Source organism: Parasteatoda tepidariorum, chromosome X2, assembly GCF_043381705.1.
Source record: "Parasteatoda tepidariorum isolate YZ-2023 chromosome X2, CAS_Ptep_4.0, whole genome shotgun sequence".
Taxonomy (NCBI): Eukaryota; Metazoa; Arthropoda; class Arachnida; order Araneae; family Theridiidae; genus Parasteatoda; species Parasteatoda tepidariorum.
Window position 1 is genome coordinate 50,437,429 of NC_092215.1, and position 23,642 is coordinate 50,461,070.

Here is a 23,642-nt window from a genome sequence, read left to right on the forward strand (position 1 = left end):
GAATTCTAGTGTGGTAGAAAATTTAAAATATATATATATATATATATATATATATATATTTTAAATTGACAATTTCTTGATTTGTTTTTACACAATGAATAGCTATAAATTTTTTGCTCATCTTTATTACTCCGAACAATGCAATGTTAGAGTAACTTTTCAAATATAAAGAAAAATAAGAATAAGACGATTCTCATCTTAAAAAGATGACTTTTTTTTTAACATTTGCGCTAATTTTATATTCAGCATAGAGGTCACTGGTTACTATGGGCAAAATTTAACCCACCGGTTATAAGTAACTTATAAACTTACAACAGTTATAAATATATTATTTGTTATAAATCGTTTTCCATATGATAAAATAAATAAAAAAAAGTGTATCTCGGTAGTTATGAGTAACTGTATAAAATATTTAAAAAAATTTTGGTATTACCATAAACATAAACTTGCAATTAAAATAATCAATAAATTTTAAAGTTTTTTTTTTAAAATTCTTATCTTTTTTTTTATACCTTGCACAAGTCACTTTATTACTTTATTAAAAAAACGATTAAAAGTTAAGACATAGGAGTTTCCTTCTGTATGAAAATTACATCATTTGAATTTCTTACAACAACGAAAAATTCGAAGATAGTTGAAATAGTTTATTATATCTCAAATTCCTAAATGATATTATGAATATTGCAGCCTTGTTTTCTATGATATTTACGAACGGCATGGGAAAACCATTGATTCTAAATTTTTAACACATTTGTAATAACATGTGGAAATCTTTTTAACCCTCAAAACTAGCTGTTTTTCGTACAGCTCGTTGAAAAATATAGCCTGGAGAATAACTTTTTTGATGAACTCTTTTATGCTTTTCTAAATAGTGCTATAACTATTAGTGTTTACTATCTCTTTTGATAAGATATTTATTTATGGCAAATGAGGACTCTTGATTCTAAACTTAATCACACTGCAAAAAATTCCGGTAAAAAGTACCGGAAAATCCATTTCTACCGGAACATATTACGGGACGAAAAAACTGCTTTAATATCTAATAATATATCTAATAATCACAATAAAATTACTGAATCACTCTAAGTAAATAAATATTACTATGAAAATTACGGTATAATATTTTACTGTAAAATAGATTTTACGGATGATGCACCCTTAGTGCCGGTTCTTTATCCCGTAATTTAATCCGGAGTTCTTTCTGAACAGTGCCGGTAAATAACCTTTTTTGAAAGAATCATCTAACGAATCCTATATCATATATAAGAATCATTTATCGATCGTTATGTAATAACATTTCGTCATCAGTTACAATTATTTAGAAAAAACAATATAAGTAAGCTATATTCTACATTTCAAAAATAAAATTTCATTTTTTTTGACGATTTAGCAATCCTCAAGCACTATTTCGCTATTTTTGAAAATTATTTTGTCACCGCTGTTATTTTTGACGGAACTTGAGTTCTCAAATATTTGACGAAACTGCTTTGTCACTCGTGTGACATACCAGTGAGTTTTGGGAGTTCACCAATATTTTAATCTGATTGGAAACTGTACTGTATGACGGGATAGTACAGGGTTTAGCCGGTTTCTTTGCGATGATTGAATTCTTATTCAATCATATTACATTTATTTAATACTTTATTTCCTAACCATTTGTGTAATTTATGTGTTGCATTTATGTGTTTTGACGAAGTTTGTATTAACAAACAAGGGATGATAGTAATTTCCTGATTTTGATAAAATATTTTGTCACATAAAGAAGAAAATTTCATGAAATATGATTATTCATTATTTGCACCATATCGATCCCCCCCCCAAATAACAGTAAATTGAAAATATCTTCAACTTACACTTATTCTTGCTTTTAAGATATTTTCCTCAGAAAGTATAATATTTAGTTTAATTTCAAACATATTTTGTGAAACAAATGATAAAAAGTGAGATTTTTTATATTTATATTTATATTATAAAATTTTTACTTCATTTTTTGAGACAGTTTACTTTAGCATTAAGCGTCTTTATCTTCGTCTCAATCAACGTTATACTTGACATAGCTTTTTCTTAGAAAAGATTATATCAAAGAAATTAATTAAAGAAAAGTAGTTCTCTTTTTAACAGATGAAAAAAAAAGATTAAAGTAAATGCGAGATAAAAACTTTTTGTATTAATTTTCTCAGAAAAATTGATAAATTAGAGACTGTTTAGAAAATCATTTTTTTTAAATTCTAATCTTTTCATGTGATAAAAAAAGGGAACTGAACCTTTAAAAATAATAAATAAAAAAAAAATCTTAAGAGATAAAAATTAAATTTTTTCATGATATTGCTTTATTTTGCAAGAAAGTTTATAATATTTTTTTTTTCTGAAAATACACTTTCCCATGTTCTCCTATTCACTGTAATTTTTATCTAAATTTTTTAACAAATGCGAAACAACATTTCGCAAATCATTATTATTTTTGTTTTAAATTTGTCAATAAACTTGACCAAGCATTTCACCCTAAATTTCAACAAATGGAATGAAAAGTTGAATAAATCATCCAGTCATATAAAAAATTATCTTAATGATATGATGGATTTAATAATAATAGTGACTAATAATTAGTGATTAATTTAATAACATCTAATAGTGATGATCCCGATCTAATAGTTTCATGATCTATGCTATGAAAGATGCTATATGTGATATTATGCTATGAAAGTTTATACGAAATATTATTTTTACTGCATAATATTAACATAAACGAGGAAATCGAATCATTAGTTTAAAATACAAATAATATATAAAAAAGAAACTGCGACATTTTAAAAACTTTTTTAAAATACGAATAGTTCTTTTTTAAAATACATATTGTAAAAAAAATTTAAATTATGAATTTTTGACCATTGTTATCAAAGAAATTAACCCCTTTTTGGGAAAAAGGGGTTAATTCAATTTTTTCAATTAAATTTTTTTCATTTCAATAAAAAATTTTTGATTAAAAAAAAACTTTGAACGATTATTGACAAATTTTTAAAAATATATAATTTCTCAATTTGAGATTAACCAGGTTTTTATTTATAATGGATTAAAGTTGCAAGCTCTGTAAAAAAAAAAAAAGAAAAAAAAAAAAAAAAAAAAANAAAAAAAAAAAAAAAAAAAAAAAAAAAAAAAAAAAAAAAAAAAAAAAAAAGAACAGATACCGTAAAAAAACTAGTGTTCAACTAAGTGGTTCGTCCATTAATTTGCCAATGGTGCATGTACGCAAAACTTTATTTTTGAAACAAAATATTATTTTTCATGTACGAAACTTTTTTTGTGTCTTAATGATTGCAATTTAAGCATATTTTAATAAAAATAACACCACCTTTTATAAGATTTCTATGCATGGTCGAAAATGGGTTAAAAATTATAAATTAATCCAGAGACTGGATGAGATGTTTCCTTGCGATATATTTTAATAACTTAGCACTTTTAAATTCTGTTTAAAATTTCAACATAAAATAAAAAGTTTTCGTTCTTTAATCAGTTTATTATTTGACGTTTTTTAAAAAATAAAAACATCTTTACTCAGAATCGTCTGCAAACGGTTAAAGAAAGAAGAGTAATTTTTTTTTCAGAAAGAAAAACCGTTATGTCACTGCACAATTGTTGTCTGGGCGAGTCATTTCTAAACATAAAAAAAGAATATTAAATACGTAAGTTCCACAACAATTTCATAGATGGCACCACAAGGGAAATTTCCGTCGGGTGATTATTTAAAACAGGACTTGCTTGCAAGCGATATAAATAATTAAAGAGAATAAAAACAGGATGCTGTCAAGATCGGGACAGAACAATGTGAAAGGGTTACGAAGAAGAACGACGCAATTAAAGTGCTAATCGAAGATTAAAATAAAATAGGAGCAAAGAGAATAGCTAAATATTATCACGCTCTTAATAAGAAATTTTTTACGAATTTGAGGGGAGAAAGTATAAAACTTCTAATATTTCATAAAATTTTATTGTAATTATTATATTTGTAGTTTTACTACTATCATAATACCGAAAAGTGCAATATCAGATAATGTTTTTAAGCTTCAAGGTTGGATACAGGATGACGGGAATAGGATTCGTAGCGGGCACCTTCCTCAAAACACATGAAATCTAATTTTCATATTTTGCAAGCCTTTTTTTGCCATTTTAGAAACAATGGTTTACTTTCGATTTTTGAGGTATTTATTTTCATAAATGTATAAAAATATTAATTTCAAATTTTTTTCGTGCTTATTTTAACTAAGAATTAAATGTTTACGGATTTATATTTTAATTACCATGCATTAAATGAGAAGAATTCTTTATCTAATATCTTGGAACATTGTAAACATAATATTTATTTAAAAAAAATCCATTTGTAATTAAAAAATTAAAAGTATTTCACCTTTGTTCGGAATTTCAGCCGGGCTCTCAACAGTTCCAAGGGATAACTATCCCTGTCTTTCCCTTTTAAGTACTTATTCCTTTTAAGTTAAGCATTGTATACTTTATTTATAATCTGTCAGCTTAAACAAAACGCTCGCAGTTGGTTTTCCAGTGCGACCACAGTGGTTTAAAACACAAAAAATTTAAATTATTTGAGCCCGAAACAGACCAAGTGAAACCGAAAAGAGTACACTGAAGAACAAATTTTTTGTCGCATTTATACAAATACTTAATCTTGCCTAATTCTGATATGCGGGAATTTCAAATCTGAAAAGTTTTGCTTCTAAAGCTATAGATTCTTTCAAAAGACAATTTTAGTCCAATTTCTTGTTGAAATGTGCAAGTTTAAAAGCGTTATATATAACAGTAAATCTATATATGACAGGTATTTAAATATAATGAGATATCTATATAGTAATTAAACAACTAGTTGATTAAGGATAAATCTTTTATTATATAAAAATTAGTTAATTAAAACGCATGATAGATCAACCAATTAATGAGTAATTTACTAGGTGATGATACTTAGATAGTTGGTAATTAAATTTCATGAGGAATATAGATAATAATCAGATAACTCGTTAATTAATAAAAGATAAAAAAATAATAAAAATTATCAATGTTCAATTCCGTAGCCTTGTAATTTTGAACCCAACCCAGAAGACAAGAGAACTCCTGGATCATGCTTTGGGAGAAACTAGCCTTCATGGAGGAATTTTTCATGGAACTAACCAGCATTTGAGTTACATGGAGCGGAAAACTTTGTAAACCACTTACGGTTATCCCGACGGCAAGTTAACCCATGAACCGTTTGGCACAAAGGATATTTTACGTTAGCACTGTGGTCAGCGCGAGCCGAGTGCAGAATTCATATCGATTAGTCATCCCTGGGATTCGAACCTGGGTCACCTCATTGAGAGGCGAGTGCTCCGTCCACCACGTCTCAGTCATATTGTGTTTTTTATTTTATTTTACTACCGTCGTTGAACAGCCGACTAAATTTTGAGACTTCCAATGTTCAATTCCTTAGTCTTGTAATTTTGAACCCATTCCAGAAAACAAGGTTCTAGATCATGCATGGGGAGAAATTTGCTTTCATGGAGGACTTTTTAATGGAACTAACCCGAATTTGCGTTACATGGAGAGGAAAACCACGAGAACCTCCCACGGTTAGCCTGACGGCAAGGGGACTCTAACCCATGATTTGTCTACCTTTAAGGATATTTCACTTCGGCACTATGGTCAGTGCAAGCAGGGTGTGGAATTTGTATCAACCAGCCATCGCAGGGATTCAAACCCGTGTCATCTCATTGGGAGGTGAGCTCCACCATGGGTCAGTCCTATTGTATTGAAATAAATTAATAAATAAAACTATTTTCAGCAATCTTTTTCTAAATATATCTTTAAATGAAATTATGAGTAAACTTAGATTTCAGATATTATTGCTTGTATTATTTACCAAACAAATTAAAAATTAACTGTGTGAAAATTAAGATCTTTGATTTTTCCACTCTAATAGATTTTTTTTGCCCTTATTGTGTAAGTTTAAATATATTACAAATTATTTTTTCAAATGCAGGAATGTTCGGTAAAAATTCACTCTTTTTGATCATTTATTGTATTTTAAATACTTACTTCAATGTCTCATTGCATAAAAATAAATAAATAAATAAAGTTATTGGCAATTGACACTTAAAGTACTTTCCTTTTTAAAATAAGTTATTTATATTGTAAAATCAGTTTTAAAAAATCACAAAACATTCAAATATATTGGGTAATATATTCAACGGAATCTACTAGTATTATTTTAAAGATGAACAGATGAAAAGGTACTCTTTAAAAATGTCTTATTTTCAATTCAAATTGGTAATTTATTCCGAGGAATATCCAAGTATTATTTTAAAGATGAACAGACGAAAAAATACGCTTTAAAAATTTCTTATTTTCGATTCAAACTGGAATAACGGTACTTTTGAAATACTTTAAGCATAAAGAGTTCCAGTTTCACCACATAATACATTTTCTTGAATCTATAGTCAGATATGTCTTTTTCTTTCTACAAGGGAAATACTCTCTAAGATATTTTCAGTTTTCCGTCCCAAAAGATTCTGTCCCAATTAGGATACAGTTGCAGAAAAAGATAAGAAAATAGTAGAAATTTTTCTTGGTAAAGTGTGTTCTCAGAAATATGGATTATAAGTGAGTTTTAAATTTACTTTTTTCAGTAAACTCAGAAGGAACATAAAATGTGAAGTTTATAAAAACAAAATCGAATAATAGTAAATTATAGAAATGTTTTAGGGGAAGACAGATTTAAAGAAGAAAAAGAATAAAAAAAAATTAAAATAAAAAATAACTAATGAACGATGCTTTACTTATGTTAGTCCTCATTTCGGGGTCAAGTTATTTTCTGGGATCATCGTCAAAGCGAAAAATATAAACAGAAAGTGTAGGAAACTTGTTTAATTATTATACAAAGTGATTTAACATATAACAGTAAAATTATTAAGTAAAATATAATTTTATTAAGAGTTGGACCGAAATTTCGAAAGGTATACACGGAAAAAAAAACTAGTAAAATTACTGTACTGTATAGTAATGACGGGAAAGCCATATTTTACTGAAATCACTGCTGAAGCGATTTTTGGTAAAAATTACTGAGTTTTTTCGTGTTCTCATAGAGCCAGAAACATGGTAAATTTTACCATATTCTGGTAGTTTTCACCATACTTTTTTCTCAGTGTAAATCTCAAGTGTTCAGCAATGAAAGAGAAGCAATCAACCTTGAAAATATAGTTATATACTTCGGACTGGAATCTTATAAGCCGCATTGGTGAAAATTTATTAGTGTTTAATTTTTCTCATGAGGAATTAATAAGTCATGAGTTGTTTTCATTATTATTGAAGTAACATTTCCCTGAAAAAAGTTTTTAAATGATCACGCATTAGAATCAAATTATATTTTTTGATATTACTTCGGAAATGATATTTAATGCATTAGGATTTGTTTTTTTTTCTCCTTCAAATATTCTTCCAGCTGTGACATTAACAGCTTGGTGCTGTCGCAACTTGTAATTTAATAAGTTATACTTTTTCTCCGATTTCAATTCTTTTCGTACTTATTTCTTAAATTGTATTATATATATATATATATATATTTANGTGCTGATAGGTAGTCTGAGGTATCTGGTACCAAGCGCTCACCAACTGGTCCTGCAATTCCCTCACATTGCGAGGGGGTAGCGTGGCAGCACGAATTTGGTTTTCCAAGTAGAACCACAAATGCTCTATTGGATTAAGGTCGGGTGAATTTGGGGCCAAGACATGACTTGAAAGTCACTGGAATGTTCCTCGACGATTCGACCCTTATGACATGGTGCATTATCCTGTTGGTAAACACCATCCCCTGCAGGAAAAACTGTTGCCATGAATGGGTGAACCTGGTCTGCAACTATGTTCAAGTAGCTTATAGACGTCAGGGATTGTTCTATAAGGATTATGGGTCAGAATGTGCCCCATGAAAACATTGTTCCTGGCCGAGAAACCATGAAAACCTGGGTGAGCCCATTGTTATAGATGGAGGGTGGTCATAATGTAATGGCTCTTCGGTGTATATATGCACATTATTTAATTATAAATCACTGAACGCTGATTCATATGGAATTTGTGGCTTATCAATAGTTAATTCCGAAGCCTAGTAATTTTGAAACTATCCCAGAAGACAAGGATATGTCTGGAGCACTTAAATACTTGCCTTTTTGAGTGTAATTCACGTTACACGAAGATAAAAAAAACTCGAGAAACTTCTGATGTTCAACTTGACTACAAGGATACTTAAAATCACGCTCCGTCTACTAGTGACATTTTTCGTCAGCACTGTGCTTGGTGCGAGCTGAGACCAACCATCACAATGATTCGGATCAAGATCACCTGCTTCGGAGGCGAGTGCTCTAACCCTTGAGTCACCCCATTCTGGGTTAAGATAAAAATATTATTTTCTTTTTGAAACTTTTAAAAAGTACGATGTCTAATGAAAAAACATTTCGAATTTCTGATTTAGGGTAAGCCGTTACAACACTGGTAATTGAATCCTTTAAAAAGTTGTCCTCATTGCATGCATGCAAATGCTGTTAATTTATTTTATCACTGAGAAATGTTGAATTTATAACAGATTATTTACATAAACAGATCCATTTATTTTACTTAGAGCAACTACAAAGCATTTTAACTTGATTTATCTTTGATGATGTCATTGTCTTTATTTCCAGTGCGTTTAAATAGTAAAAAGCTTTTTTTTCTACGGAATAACTTAAGTGTGGAATGAGTTGAGATTAAACTGATACAGTAATCATTCTGTCAACAACATAGAAATAGATGGCCGGCTACTGTTATTTCTTGGAGATTTCAAGTTCAGGAGTATCTTACTTATCGTTCAAGGCTAGAGCATTCGACAATATTTACAATGTTATCCTTTTTCTTCCTCTCACAATCATAAAGGTGACCGACACTTCGGATAAAAAGACATCTTATAAAACTGTTGAAAATATTCTAGCATGATAGCCTGCCCGGATAATTAATTCGTCCCATGACCTTGAAAAGTTTAACCTTTTTTTTATATATATATATATCCATCCTCGATCGTGTGTTCTATATCTTTGCTCATTATGTCAAGGTTAAGCCTCCAAAGGCCAAGGTCATTACGTAGAAGCAAAATTTTTTTTAACTAAAACAAATAATGTTAATAATTCAGGAAGCATAGTACAGAAGCTTTTTGTTTCATAAAAACATTATTAGTTTTATGTGAAACAGATATAATTTTTAAATATCACCTGGTTACTCAATAAAAAACTTTTGTACAAATTTTAAAATATGTTGCTAATTTTATATAAATTGATTAGTAATTGACGGATATCTTTTTTGACTAAATAAATGCTATTAAAGCATAATGATTTTTCAGACTTGAAAGTATAAATAGAAACAAAAAATGCTTTGGAGAGTCATTACCGTGTTTGGAAATTAAGTAAATTATAAGGTTCTCAAAGTTTGATAAAAATTTAGTCATTAATCAAAATTATTGGCAATTTAGTTAGAAACACCTCACTTAATGGGCAATAAAGTGCAATGTCTCAGTAACTAAAAATGAAAAAGCGATTCATATAGCAGTTGCTTAGGAGTTCAACTCAGTAACTCAGTAATTTTGATATCAACTCATCGCGCAATAAATTCTGAGTGTTATATCTGAGTAGGAAACATTACTTATGTTAATCGGATTATTTAGATTTCTTTACCACGCACAATTTCAACTCTGTTGTCACACATTTCGTTGCATCAAACCAGAATGTTGCTAATATTTGAAAGAAAATCAGTGGCTGAAGTCAAGATTTGAAACAAACCAGATTGCTTGAGCGAAGATTTGAAACAAACCAAGCTGCTGGAACGAAGATTTGAAACGAATTAGATTGCTGGAGCGACATTTGAAACGAACCTGAATGCTGAAACGAAGATTAGAAACAAACCAGATTGCTAGAGCAAAGATTTGAAACAAACCAGAATGCTGGAGTGAAGATTCAAAACAAACAAGACTGCAGGAGCAAAGATTTGAAACAAACCAGAATACTGGAGTGAAGATTCAAAACAAACCAGACTGCTGCAGCCAAGATTTTAAACAAACCAGAATGCTGGAGTGAAAATGTAAACTTTTAGGAGAGACGTATCTTTATTATAGGACCATAAAATGCTTTTACATTTGTTACAAAACATTGCTAGGTCAAATTGAGCATTCTTGTATCCGATTTCAGTACAGATCGGGAATCGATTATAAGTTATGATTTTAAATCTTAAAACAATAATGTTTTTAAATTTACATTAAGTGTTTTACATCCTATTTTATATAAAAGAAAATTTAAAATATTAATATAAATTAAAATATAAATTTTTCTTTTATTAAAATTAAATTAATTATAAATTTGAACTGACTAAAATTAATGCATAGATTAATAATTAATTTAATGTTAATTATTATTTAAAAATTTTGAACCTGTGAAGTTTTGTCCTTGCAAGATGTTTGTCCGCTCGAAGTATTGCCCACCCTAAGTTTTGTCCTCAAAGTTTTGCACGGCGAAGTTTAGGCAGCGTATTTCTCACACATTAACATGTGGGCTAAATATTACAGGACAGTATATTTTATAGGATCACTTATATAGGCCGTGCATTTAATACCTCAGATTATACAGGCTATTTTATAGAGCCGTATTGCCTGTAGTGTGGGGAAGAGTGTTGAAAGCACTGAAATTTATAAATGCTTGAAATTCCCAAAATAATCCAACCGAAAAACAAAAATTATCACATGATTGAGGAAAACTTTGTTCTAACTAAACAATAACACATTTACTATAATCAGTACGAAATTTATCTCAGGTCACATATAAACTTACGTCATATATAGCACTCACATATGCTCATTATGTTTAACTAAAACGTTATTCAAAGGTATAAACATATCATTAACTGAGACAATAATTATCATTTATTGTCTTATCTTAGCATAATTTCAAATATAATTTATAATCCTGTTTTAATTAAGTATTTATTTGAAACGCAGATTTAGGATTTAAATCAGTTTCGGTTTTAAGATAATTTACGAGCGTCTTATACTTATGTATGGGGCTCGGGGCGGAAACGGGTTAAATAAATTCTTATTGTCCCCACGAGAAACTAGGTATAATTTGCCCACAGTCAATTGCTTAACGATTACTTTTATAAATAAGTGAAAACTTATTTGAATTTAAGTATTTATTTAAGTATTTATTTGAAACGCAGATTTAGGATTTAAATCAGTTTCGGCTTTAAGATAATTTACGAGCGTCTTTTACTTATGTATGGGGCTCGGGGCGGAAACGGGTTAAATAAATTCTTATTGGCCCCACGAGAAACTAGGTAAAATTTGCCCACGGTCAATTTCTTAACGACTACTTTTATAAATAAGTGACAATTTATTTGAATTTAAGTATTTATTTGAAACGCAGATTTAGGATTTAAATCAGTTTCGGTTTTAAGGTAATTTACGAGCGTCTTATACTTATGTATGGGGCTCTGGGCGGAAACGGGTTAAATAAATTCTTATTGGCGCCACGGGAAACTATGTATAATTTGCCCACAATCAACTTCTTAATGATTACTTTCATAAATAAGTGACAATTTCCCCTACTGCAAGCAACCTTTAATGTTGGCATAAAGCGATAGCGATAAATACCAGTAAATGTCAGAACCCCCTTTTAACCTACTGACCTCTGACTTCTATTTTGACCCTTTCTGACCAACGCAGTGAATACAAATTATTAGGGGTTTCTAGACTTGTAACTTTTGAGACCACTTTTGTTAGAAAGATTTGAGTGAAGTGCAAGTTTGTTTCTTTTTTTTTTATTATGTAGGAGTTCCTTTCTTCTTTTTTCTTTATGTATTTCACTTTCACACTCCACTTTCCTTTTTAACTCTTTAGAGGTGACCTTGGAGTATTTTATTTTTATTTGCTTACATTTGTAGGTAAATTGCAGTAATTTTTTTTTGAAGAATATTTTAATACAATTAAATAAATATTTAAAGATAATTCGCTAATTGATTTGCTTTTCTTTGAAATTTATTTTAAGTAAAAGACTTGAAGTTTAATATTTGGTAAAAAGTCTAGTAAACCACGAATCTCTTTTTAGATTAAAGAGATTATATATATAAATAGGTTACATTAACTTTCAATTTTCATTGATCATTTCACTTAAATTCATTTTATAAAGTAACTTCATTGTGACATAGCAATGCAACTCCTATTAAAAAAAATCCAAATGAAACACTTTATACTTTATAATTTAAACATTTTATTCTTAAAAACAAAATCTGTAACATATTGATGGCGATCCAAATTTGTTCACTGAGATTTTTATATGGGTCATTAATACATGATTTTGCATTGCGGCTGAAGAAGACTAAACCTCTAACTAAACAAAACCACTAACCACTCCATTAGTAAACTAAACCACTCCAGTAAATTGAACCACTAACTCTAGACTAAATCACGAACATTAACTTTAAAAGGTGACACAAAATGCTATAGAAGAAATTTAATAATAAAATACGTAATTAAATAGTGAGTACGAATTAAGTGAATAAAGATTATAAAAAAGAATATTGTAGTAAAGTACATGAAAAAGCAACCAAATTTTTCAGTTAAAAATTCATAGCCATCCCTAGATTTGACTTGAAAGCAAAATATTAATAAAATAGTCCATTATTTAGAAAAAAAATATTATTAAATTAGTTTATCACTTAGGAAGATAAATATTAGTTAAATAATCTAAATATTTATAAAACAAAATATTATTGAAATAGAAATTTAGAAAATTAGAAAACAAAATATTATGGAAATAGCGTATCATTCAAAAAACGAAATATTATTGAAATAATTTTTCACTTAGAAAACAAAATATTATTGGAATAGTCTATTATTTAGAAAGCAAAATTTTATTAAAATCGTATGGATGGTGTTTTCAGTAGAAATGTAAACAATAACAATCTCGAACTGTATGCCTGCTCTAGTTCCGGTTAGAAAGTTTGCTGCTGCTTACTACATGTTATTCTGTGAGGCATATTTTCAAACGGAAAAATTTGTTTTCAATAAAAGAAATAAATTAGATTATTTCTGAGCTCAAATCTGCCATATTTCATAAGATATTAATGTTAATATGTAATTCTGGTGAGTTTGAAGTGAAAATTTGTTTTAGTTTTTTAGACATATATTGTTAAAAAAGGTGACATGGTTGCTAGATTTTGAATAACTCGCTTTTTTGGCAGTCTTGATATGGCCTCTTTCCATAAGTTTATTACTGTTTGTTCTTGTTGCAAGCTGTGCACCATCTTACGTTAGTGTTAACACTTTTAGCATTGTAAACACAAGTATTGTTAGCATTGTAAACACAAGTAATAAGTAATCAAATACATTGTTTGCAAGAATCTCAAAACACAATGATGCCAAATGGCTTTAAAATACAACGGAAACAGTAACCCGGAAATTTAGGCGGTACCGAGTTTGCAGCGTTCCCTAGTGTAGAAAACACCATCCATATAATTTAGAACAGCATTTCTCAAGCAGGAAGTCGCGAAACTAAAAATGACATTGCATGAAAATAAATAAATAAAAAAAACATATCTCAGACTGAAAATAAAACATATATTTTAAGAAAATTGAAAAGCTGGAGTATGGGTGTGAATTACATTTTATTTTGTTATCTATAAAGTTAATGGTATGTTTGTGTTTGCTTACCCATTAATTTGTCTGTTCCTGGCTCTAAGGTAGAACCAGATAAAAGCTAAATGTTTATAAGCTATAAAAAATAATTCTTGCAATTTTTAACACAACTATAGATGAAAAGTCTTTTTTTACAAAGATATGACGTCACGAAAGGATTTAATGTTTTTGTGATCAAACCTTAGCATTCACTTTTAGAGACGAGTCAAAACTTGTCTAAAGGACGAGATTCAAAATTCAGTCGTACTAACATTCTATCAGGTGATAATTGGACGAATTCGTTGTGGGTATCAATGATAGTTTGGAGAGGCAAAAACGTTGTCATTAAAGGGAATGAGTACCCATTTCTTTGACAGATAGTCACTACCCGGAAAATATTCTGATAACTAATTTTTAAGGCCAATTAAATACATTTTCATGGCTTCCAATAATAATGTCCTTTTGGTGAAAGTTTTTCTTCTTATGATCTAAAGTAAGTGTAAATGCTTCGAATTATTTCTTTTTTCAAGGTGAAAGTCGAAGCATCACGATTCTTTATAAAAGTGTTAAATCCGCCTCTAATTAGCAAAATGTTTATGTCTCGCCTTTGTAATTGTGAATTAGGATCTTTTGTAGGCAAAAATATATCACCTAAGGAAGCCAGCAGTAACATAGACTCATTAGTTTATAAAAAGAGTTAATAGTTTCTAGCGCCCATTTCACCGGCTTGTGCTGTTTGCAGTGCTTGAACTTCAACATAGTTTTTTATTATCTTTTTTTTTTAAATTATAGGCGTTGAAGCAGCTGACCAAATTCTGAGTTTACGACTATCAATGTTCAACTCCGTAGCCTTGTGATTTTCAACCCAACCCAGAATACAAGGAAACTCTCGGACTAAGTATTAGGATGAACTAAGTTACGTGGAAGACTTTTTGATGGAACTAATCCGCATGTGAGTACATGGAGAGGAAAGTCACGAAAACTACCCACGGTTAGCCTGACGGCAAGGGGATTCTAATCCATGATTCGTCTGCCACTGAGGATGTTTTACGTCAGCACTGTGGTCGGTGCGAGTTGGGTGAGGAATTCGTATCGATCAGCCATCGCTGGGATTCGAGCCCGGTTCATTTCATTGGAAGGTGAACGCTCTATCCCCTGAGCCACCACGACTTTTACTATAGTTTATAGCTTTGCATATAATATTTAGATTGTCAGGCATTTATTTTGTGGGAACCACATGGTTATGAAGGAAAAGATTCGTACGATTTTTTGGAATGATAGTCAGTACTTTATCTTTAAAAAATTTCTCCATTTTCCCCCCTTCTTATTTCAAAACAGCTTTGGGCAGAAAGGTCAGGGAGTGTTAATTTATCTTTATTTTTTATATTGGGGGTTCATAAGACGGAAGAAACACTGACTTAGAAAGTAAAATCTTATAATTTAAAAATTAATATGTAATTAAAATAGTCAATTTTTTTTATATCAAAATCATATTAAAATAGTCTATCATATGAAAAGTAAAATATTATTAAAATTTTTTATCATTTAGAGAGTAAATTATTATTAAATTAGTCCATAGTTTAGAAAACAAAATAAATTGAAACAGTAAGTAATTTAGGTTATTAAAATAGTCTATCACTTAGGAAGTAAAATATTATTAAAAGAATCGCATAAAGGAATTTGAATGGAAATTTACTTTTTGTTTTTGAAATTAAACTCTGCTATTAACTGCCTATAATCTGAGAATTTGGAGTAATTTATTTCATTCACATAAAAAACTGTGTTAAATAACTAATATATCTAAAGAAAAAAGAATTCTTTAATAAAAATTACGTTCTATTATTTCATTAAATATATGTTTTCTTTAATTTATCTGTTCAAAACAAAATTTTTAATTAAAATTTTCTCGCCTGAATAGAAAATTTACATCGGCCAGAACAAAACAAACTTTTAAATTAAGTATTATAATAATCCTCACAAAATGAGTTATTTTATTTTCGATGTTAATCCTTAAACTATAAACAGTTAGATAGTTAATGATTATTTTTTTATTTTCGAAATTCCAGGGGTAATGCGATTTCTTTGCTGGTGTTCATTCGAGATCAATGAACCGTTAGGACAAGTTCATGTCCGTATGGAGTTTCCCTCTCTAGGGAGAACTAGAACTACATTACACTGAATTTATAAACTTTTAATTAAACTTCTGTTTGTTGTTTGCGTGCTTTGTTGTTGTTTCTTTTTTTTGTTTCCTTCTTTGTTTTGGCAGTAATGGTTCTAAAAATTGAACTGAACACAAATGAACTGAAATTAGTTCATATGTTTTTTTATGGCAAAAATCAAAAGATTATCTAGGTAAAATATGAAAAAGCACCTGCAGAAAATAGTAATAGTGTAATAGTAAATAGTAAAATGTTAAGTAAAAAACTGAAAGTAATAGTGTATAAATTTGTATTCCTTGAAAAAAATTTTTTTTGACCATTTGAAAATAAAATACTAATAAATAATTATTATAACATTTCTTGTAAGGAATTACCTTTGGGTAAAAATTTTTTATAATTGTCTAAAAATATTTTTCAATTCCCTTAGAAAGTTTTGAGATATGGTGAAATCCGCAAAAAGTAAAACTAACATTAAGGACTAACATTATAAACTAACATTAACATCAGGAGAGCGTTCCAAACTTTGGACCTCTCTCTTGACCAAAATATCGGGACCATATTTCCCAGATTATAGCTACCTCCTATATTTTGGGGGTCAAAAAACCGAATCCGTCAAACAAAAAGGCATTTTTATTCAGAAAAAGTACGTTTTGTGCCTGATTTTGTAACCTTAAAATATCGTCTGCACTAATTAATTAGCATATTTGAGGTCACCCCTCGAACCATTAAGATTGAGTCTTAAGTACGTGAAAATCGAATCATTAGATCATAAGTTATTCAGAAAGGTCCGTTTTGTTTTGCGCACTGTACGGCAATTTCAATTAGTCTGATAAAGTATTTAATTTTTTTTTTTACAAAAAAATTACAGCATGATTTTTGATAAATAATTTTATATGATTAAAAATGGTTATAGCTTTATGAAAGCAAATACTGATTTTTAATTCTGATTATATTTAATGATAAAATAATAATGAAAACTTCTATTTTGAACACCGAAATCAGCTACCATTATATTAGCTGAATCATCATTAGAAGATCACCTTTTCTAATTACTAAAAAACGGGGTTCGTAAGCAAAGTTTTTGTCAAATTGAATATCTCATAAGCGTTAATAAATGACGAGCACTTAAGTGAGAATCGGTATACTGGAAAATACTGGAGATAAATTCTGATAATATTTTAGGATGAAATGATAATGAAAAATTCTATTTCGAATACCGAAATCAGCTAACATTATGTCAGCTGAATCATCATTATAAGATCACCTTTTCTAGTTTCTAAAAAACGGGGTCCGTGAACAAAGTTTTCGTCAAATTGAATATCACATAAGCATGAATGAATGACGAACACTTAAGTGAGAATCGGTATTCTGGCAAATGCTGGTGATAAATTCTAATAATATTTGAGGATTAAATGATAATATTCTGGGATGAAATGATTATGAAATTTTTTATTTCGAACACCGAAATCAGCTAACGTTATGTTAGCTGAATCATCATTAGAAGATCATCTTTTCTAGTTTCTAAAAAACGGGGTCCGTGAACAAAGTTTTCGTCAAATTGAATATCTCATAAGCATGAATGAATGACGGACACTTAAGTGAGAATCGGTATACTGGCAAATGCTGGTGATAAATTCTAATAATATTTGAGGATTAAATGATAATATTCAGGGATGAAATGATAATGAAATTTTTTATTTCGAGCACCGAAATCATCTAACGTTATGTTAGCTGAATCATCATTAGAAGATCATCTTTTCTAGTTTCTAAAAAACGGGGTCCGTGAACAAAGTTTTCGTCAAATTGAATATCTCATTAGCATGAATGAATGCCGAACACTTAAGTGAGAATCGGTATACTGGCAAATACTGGAGATAAATTCTGATAATATTTAAGGATTAAATGATAATATTCAGGGATGAAATGATAATGAAATTTTTTACTTCGAACACCGAAATCAGCTAACGTTATGTTAGCTGAATCATCATTAGAAGATCACATTTTCTAATTACTAAAAAACGGGGTACGTGAACAAAGTTTTTGTAAAATTGAATATCTCATAAGCATGAATGAATGACGAGCACTTAAATGAGAATCAGTATTTAATTTAGAAAAGATCAGACAGAAAAATCACGTCTTTTACTTTAGGGGAAAGAATCTTTTTTTCTGGCACGATTCATTGCTAAAACCTATTTGTTTTTTTTCTTTCTGTTTGGTATCACCCGTCACTAATTTCTTTTTTTTCCTCCCTTGAGGCAGTGACAAATTGACGGGTTGACCTTGACTTTGGATAGAGAAATATTCTTAGTTTTATCTAAGCGGAGATTTAAGATGTTCGGTGTCCGTGGAGCGTTTCAAAATATCGTTTTTATTTGACAACTTGGAGACCCCCGTTGTGTTTCTAGAGCAAAAACCAATATTTTTAAACTCTGAGTGTACCTTCTGTCTAGGCTGTAAAATTTATATACAAAAATAATCTGTTTTGGCGGAGCTTTTTTATTTAAAGAAGTCTATGTTTTCATGAATCAATATTTTGGAAAGCATGCAATTTCAGAAATCAGGGCTAAGAATAAAAAATCAGAAGTCACAAGAAATTAGAGCTGTTCCTAGAGTGAAAACCAATATTTTAAAATTTACATACCCAAGTAATCTGTTTTGTCGTCGGTTTTTATGTCAATGTTTTCATAAATTGAAAAGCATGTAATTTCTGAAATCAAAATTTTGCCTGCGCCTAATTAGCTAATATTTAATAAAAAAAGTAAGATGAGCCACAATGCCTAAACTAAGGATTTATTTTCAAAAGCTTATTATTCTAATTTTGATTCATTTCAATGAATAAGAATTAGAATAACCGCTTTTGTGCTCAAAACAGTGTTAACTTCATGATTAGTAACTATCTTGATTTTTAAATATTTCTCTCACACATAAAATTACAAAAATATTAAATTTATAAACCAGGATGTTTTTATATAAATCTATATAATTACATAGTTTAAAATGATTGGAAGTTTTTATATTATCAATTCCAATATTATTTTTACCATTACTAAATAAACTATTAAAATAAATTTAAAAAAATAAATTAAGGGACCCAAATCTCGGCAGCTCTCCTAACTAAACTGCAGGAATCATATTTTCCAGATTGAAATTACCCATTCCATATTTTAATAATAAGAAAAAAAAATTTTTGTCGAAAAATGAAGCATATTTATTAAAAAAAGCATTTTTGCCCCCGGTTCAGCTTAATTAATAGTTAACACTCATTAATTAGCCTATTTGAAGTTAACTCTTGGAAATTTTAAGATTGGCATTTAGTTTATGAAAATCCCACCATTCGAACAAAAGTTATTCAGGGTGATATATACTTTTTTTGATTCACTGTATTTTCTCTGTATAAGCACTGCTTTTACAGTGAAGCATTTTTACAGTTGTAGCAACCTGTTTCCTGTTCATCAGAATATCGCTTAATTTCAATCATGATATATGACGCTAAACAATTATGATATATGACTAAAGATAATTTAATTTGTTTCATAATATGATTTGTCACAATGCAATTTTTTTACAGGTTTTATCCCTGCAATATTCAATTTAATATTTCTTTTATTTCTATTTTTTGTTCAAACACAAAACTAGAAGCACTAATTTCCGCTTTTCAACACTGTAAAAATTCAAGATAAAATTAAGGGATAATAGTATTGACATCTGTAAAATTAATTTTACCGTAAAATACATTTTTAACGAGGAATTTCATACTGTACTTTTTACTGTGATATTTATTTAATTACAGTGAATTCTCAGAATTTAGTAAACATTTAGCACATTGCTGTTAAAATTATGGTTTATCAGATGTTTTTGTTCAGCAAAATTTTACTGTAAAAAGTAACAACATTCAGGGTTTTGGCACTTTTTACTGTCATTTTATCCGGAATTTTTTCCAATGTAACTACTATAGATTTAATCCGATTGCTGATTATTAGATTCAAATTCGTAAGCATTACATATGAATGATCGAAGCTGGGCCAAGTTTTTTAATATTCCAGAGTAACATTCATCCGATGTGGCCAGTACGGGTACAAAATGGGAACAGGCAAGTAAATTTTTTTGATTGAGATTAGTACCTCAAATTTTCTTCAACTATTATCATTCGTTGAAAAGTTAGTCCAGTCGCAAATTGAACTTAAAACTTAGAATCGATGAATTAAAAAACGAGTTATTATATTTTGAATGTTATTGCTTATTTTGGCTAGCTATTTTCTTAAATATTACATTACTTCTTTTGGAGATTATGGTACACATTTTAAACAATGAAAAAGTCAGAAAAGCAATAGTTTAAAAGGGAAAAAACCTAGTGTAAGCAATAAGAAGTCGGGTGACTTTTTGTTTAAGAGTCTAGTGTAACATTTTACCGATGTGGCTAGTATGGGGCAAAATGTGGTTATTGAGATTAGTACGCAAATTTTGCTTCCACTATTATCAGTCATTGAAAAGTTAGTCTCCACGCAAATTTAACTGAAAAACTTAAAATCATTTAAAAAAAGACTTTGTTTTTTTTTTAATGTTATTGCTCATTTTGGCTACTTATTATTTAAATACAATTTACTTCTTAATGGGATTATGATACATATTCTAGACTATTAAAAAGTAAGAAAAACTCTATTTTAGAAGGGAAAAAAACCCTAAAAAGTAACTAATATTCTTTAAAATTGCAATGATGGGGTTACTTCTAGATGGCGTAAAAGATCGGGAACAGTAATCCTATTTTTGCGTCACTAACAACATACGTGCTAAGCTATACACAGTTGATTATCCACAAATAAAACCAAATACTTTAAAACTTATTGTAAACAAACTTACCAAAATATAGTGGGGACTCTCTGGTTGCTACATTATCATCAATGTATGGAATTCCAAGTGTGTAAACTGCTGTAGCTCCAATACCGATAAACAATAAACTGACAAAAAACACAGACAACACAGCATGTCGTACTCGTGTCTGATAAGCAGTATTTCCTGGCGCATCACAGCGAGAAGCAACTCTGCCCTTGTAAAAGGGAGTCATTAAAATATCGTTTTTGCTAGTAACATTATCAGAAGATTTGGCGCCATTTGCAAGAGGGACATCGCGTGGCGCAATCATTTTCGATGGTTCAACCATCACTATTTTTGATGATAAAGATTTATTATGAACAGATATTTTGGACATGTCATGGCACAATCTGGCGTTCAATTCACGCATTTTGTACGTTGAAGCATTAGGCTGATCATTCCCAAATGCACTAAGAGTGAAATCTTCTCCACTCCCAAATAGAAAATGAGGCGTTGAACATAAGATAGACGCAGCCGCAAACACTAACATACCACAAGCAATCCATTTAGGTCTATGACCTTGTCCACCATAATAAGTTAGTAATAAAGCCCCTCCAATTTGTCCGATTTCAGTTGCAGACATTATAATACCTGTCGTTTTGCTTTGAATTTGAAACAATTTTTCAATGGTGGTCAAAACACTCACAAAATAAGTGTAATACATGCCCTGGAGGACACTTGTGAGGCAAAAAACGACTAAGAAGGCTTTTTTATTGGCAAAAAATTGCAGCCATCGTGGTCTAAAAGACCACATGCCACAGTCGGTACCATCTTCAGCTGTTTCGTATTCAATAGATTTTATAGTTCTATTATCGCTAACGATATGGCCATTTGATCTACTGTTGTGTCCGTTAGCGTGATATCCGTTGCCATTGCTGGAATCTGAGTTTTTTCCAGCTAACGGCGTCCGTACATCTTCTTGGTCCCCAGTATCAGTTCCATTGGAATAACCCGATTCAACCATCACTTTTTCTTTAACTAGATTCACCTGAAAAGATCAATTATTAGAAACGGAAAAGAAAATTTAAAAATATAAAATGCATGTACAGACTTATAAATTTGCAAGATAAATATAAAATAATAAGATTTTAATATTTTTTTACGTGAAGAGCAGAATTAACTTTTTATTTAAATGAATAAGTATAAAACTTTAGAACACGCTGAATCACAATATTGCACAAATCTAGTGTAAAATTAGTAAGGTGATAAATAGAGTCTTATTGCTGCACGCTACCCATATTACCGTACACCTTAAACCATCTTAAAATTGATTACATGATACTATGATCCCACAGTTTACTGATCTTAAGACACGGTTTTCAGTAGATCGTAGAAGTAAGTCAAGCATCACTGGCTGAGGTTAGGGGGTCAGAGAGCGGATGGGTGACCAGTTTGATCGGCTTGCGCTTTTTAGGTCCTCGTTAAATTGTTCTACCGTAAAGTGTTCGACTTCGCACCAAAGTGAGGGGGTCGTTTTCACTGCTGAGGATCAAATTTGTGACAGCATGTCTTCGGATTATCCGCAGGGATGTTACCTAGACCGTGTCCCGCAGTGGACTGATCGTTAAGACACGGTTCCTAGCAGATCACCGAAGTCAAGCATCACTGGCTGCGGTCAGTGTGCGGGTGGGTGTCCACTTGGATCAGTCTGCGCAGGGACCGAGGGTGTGCGGTATGGGTCCTCCTTGTTAAAATGTTCTATCGTAAAGTGCTCGACTTCGCGTGCAGGTCGTCGGGCTACCGAAGAGGGGGTGCCATCCCCTCTGCAGAGGATCAAAATTGTGATGGCATGTCTTCGGATCATCCTCAGGGATGTTTCCCAGACAGTCGTGCGACGTAACCACGAGTGCGACGCAACCTAGACCTCTAGTGCGACGTAAATGAACTACAACTAATTACTTAGACCGTTGTTACTGTTCAGCTCTAGTGCGACGTGAATCACTACTACAATATTTTACTACTGTTACAGTGATAATATGCTTCAGCTTTAAAGGAAACATGGTTTTGTTTAAGACCGTATTAACGTTGTAGTAAATTTGAATGATATTATTGCACAATGTTGAACTCACTTTTCTGGGAATATCGGAACAAAAATGTGGCCAATTCTATCAGTAATTAAGTCCCGTAATTATTTTGAAGGGGCAAAATATCAAGCATATTAAAAACAATAATTTAAGTTCATAAAATGGTAAATGGTAAATGCCAACCTGTATTTTAAAGTATATCAGGTTTAATAATTAGACTAAACAGTTGCTATCAGTTTTCCTCAAACTTTAGCTTTTATAACAATATGAAAAATGTTCTTTTTATTAATCTTGTCTATCATTGCCTCAATCTCATTCATTTTTAGAAAACATACATAAGAAATATAAACTATATTATTACATTTTTTATTAATTTCTTTCGGTTTCCCGATTATTTTGTAAGTGTTCGTGAAAGTATGATTAAGTGTCAATGTCTGCTACTCAGGGTCGTGTAACACAGTAAATTCTTTTAACTCAAGTAGTTGAAATTATTTATTTCATCAGCAATATGATACTAAGATAATTTAAGTGGATCATTGAAAGATCTACTTACATTATGACGTTTATTCTAGTAAAGAATAAAAAATGTATTAATGGTAATCTTTATTTAATGTTTTTAAATAGTTTCATATTGCAAAATCATCTTCAATTTTGATTTAGCGTTGAAAGATCGCAATCGAGATCAGTAAGTGGAATAAAAGTATTTATTTACATAGATGATAGATGAATTATACAAACTGTAATACTTAAGAATAAAATTTTACTTCACCTTTTTTATATTATCTCTTGTGAAAAGTAGTTTACTAGAGCATACTAAATGTGGGTTATTCTTTAAATAGAATTTCGTTGACATTTTCGGTAAACTATTTTAAA

General features: G+C 30.1%; 1 protein-coding gene across 1 annotated transcript in view; it reads right to left on the bottom strand.

Moving 5' to 3' along the window:
* The window catches only part of LOC107443800 (solute carrier organic anion transporter family member 74D), a gene marked incomplete in the record, with an annotated part of 148,079 nt that overhangs the window by 25,857 nt on the left and 98,580 nt on the right, over positions 1-23,642 (bottom strand). Inside the window, 1 exon segment of the mRNA XM_071188450.1 lies at positions 20,734-21,733. Coding sequence (XP_071044551.1) covers positions 20,734-21,733 — 1,000 coding nt within the window.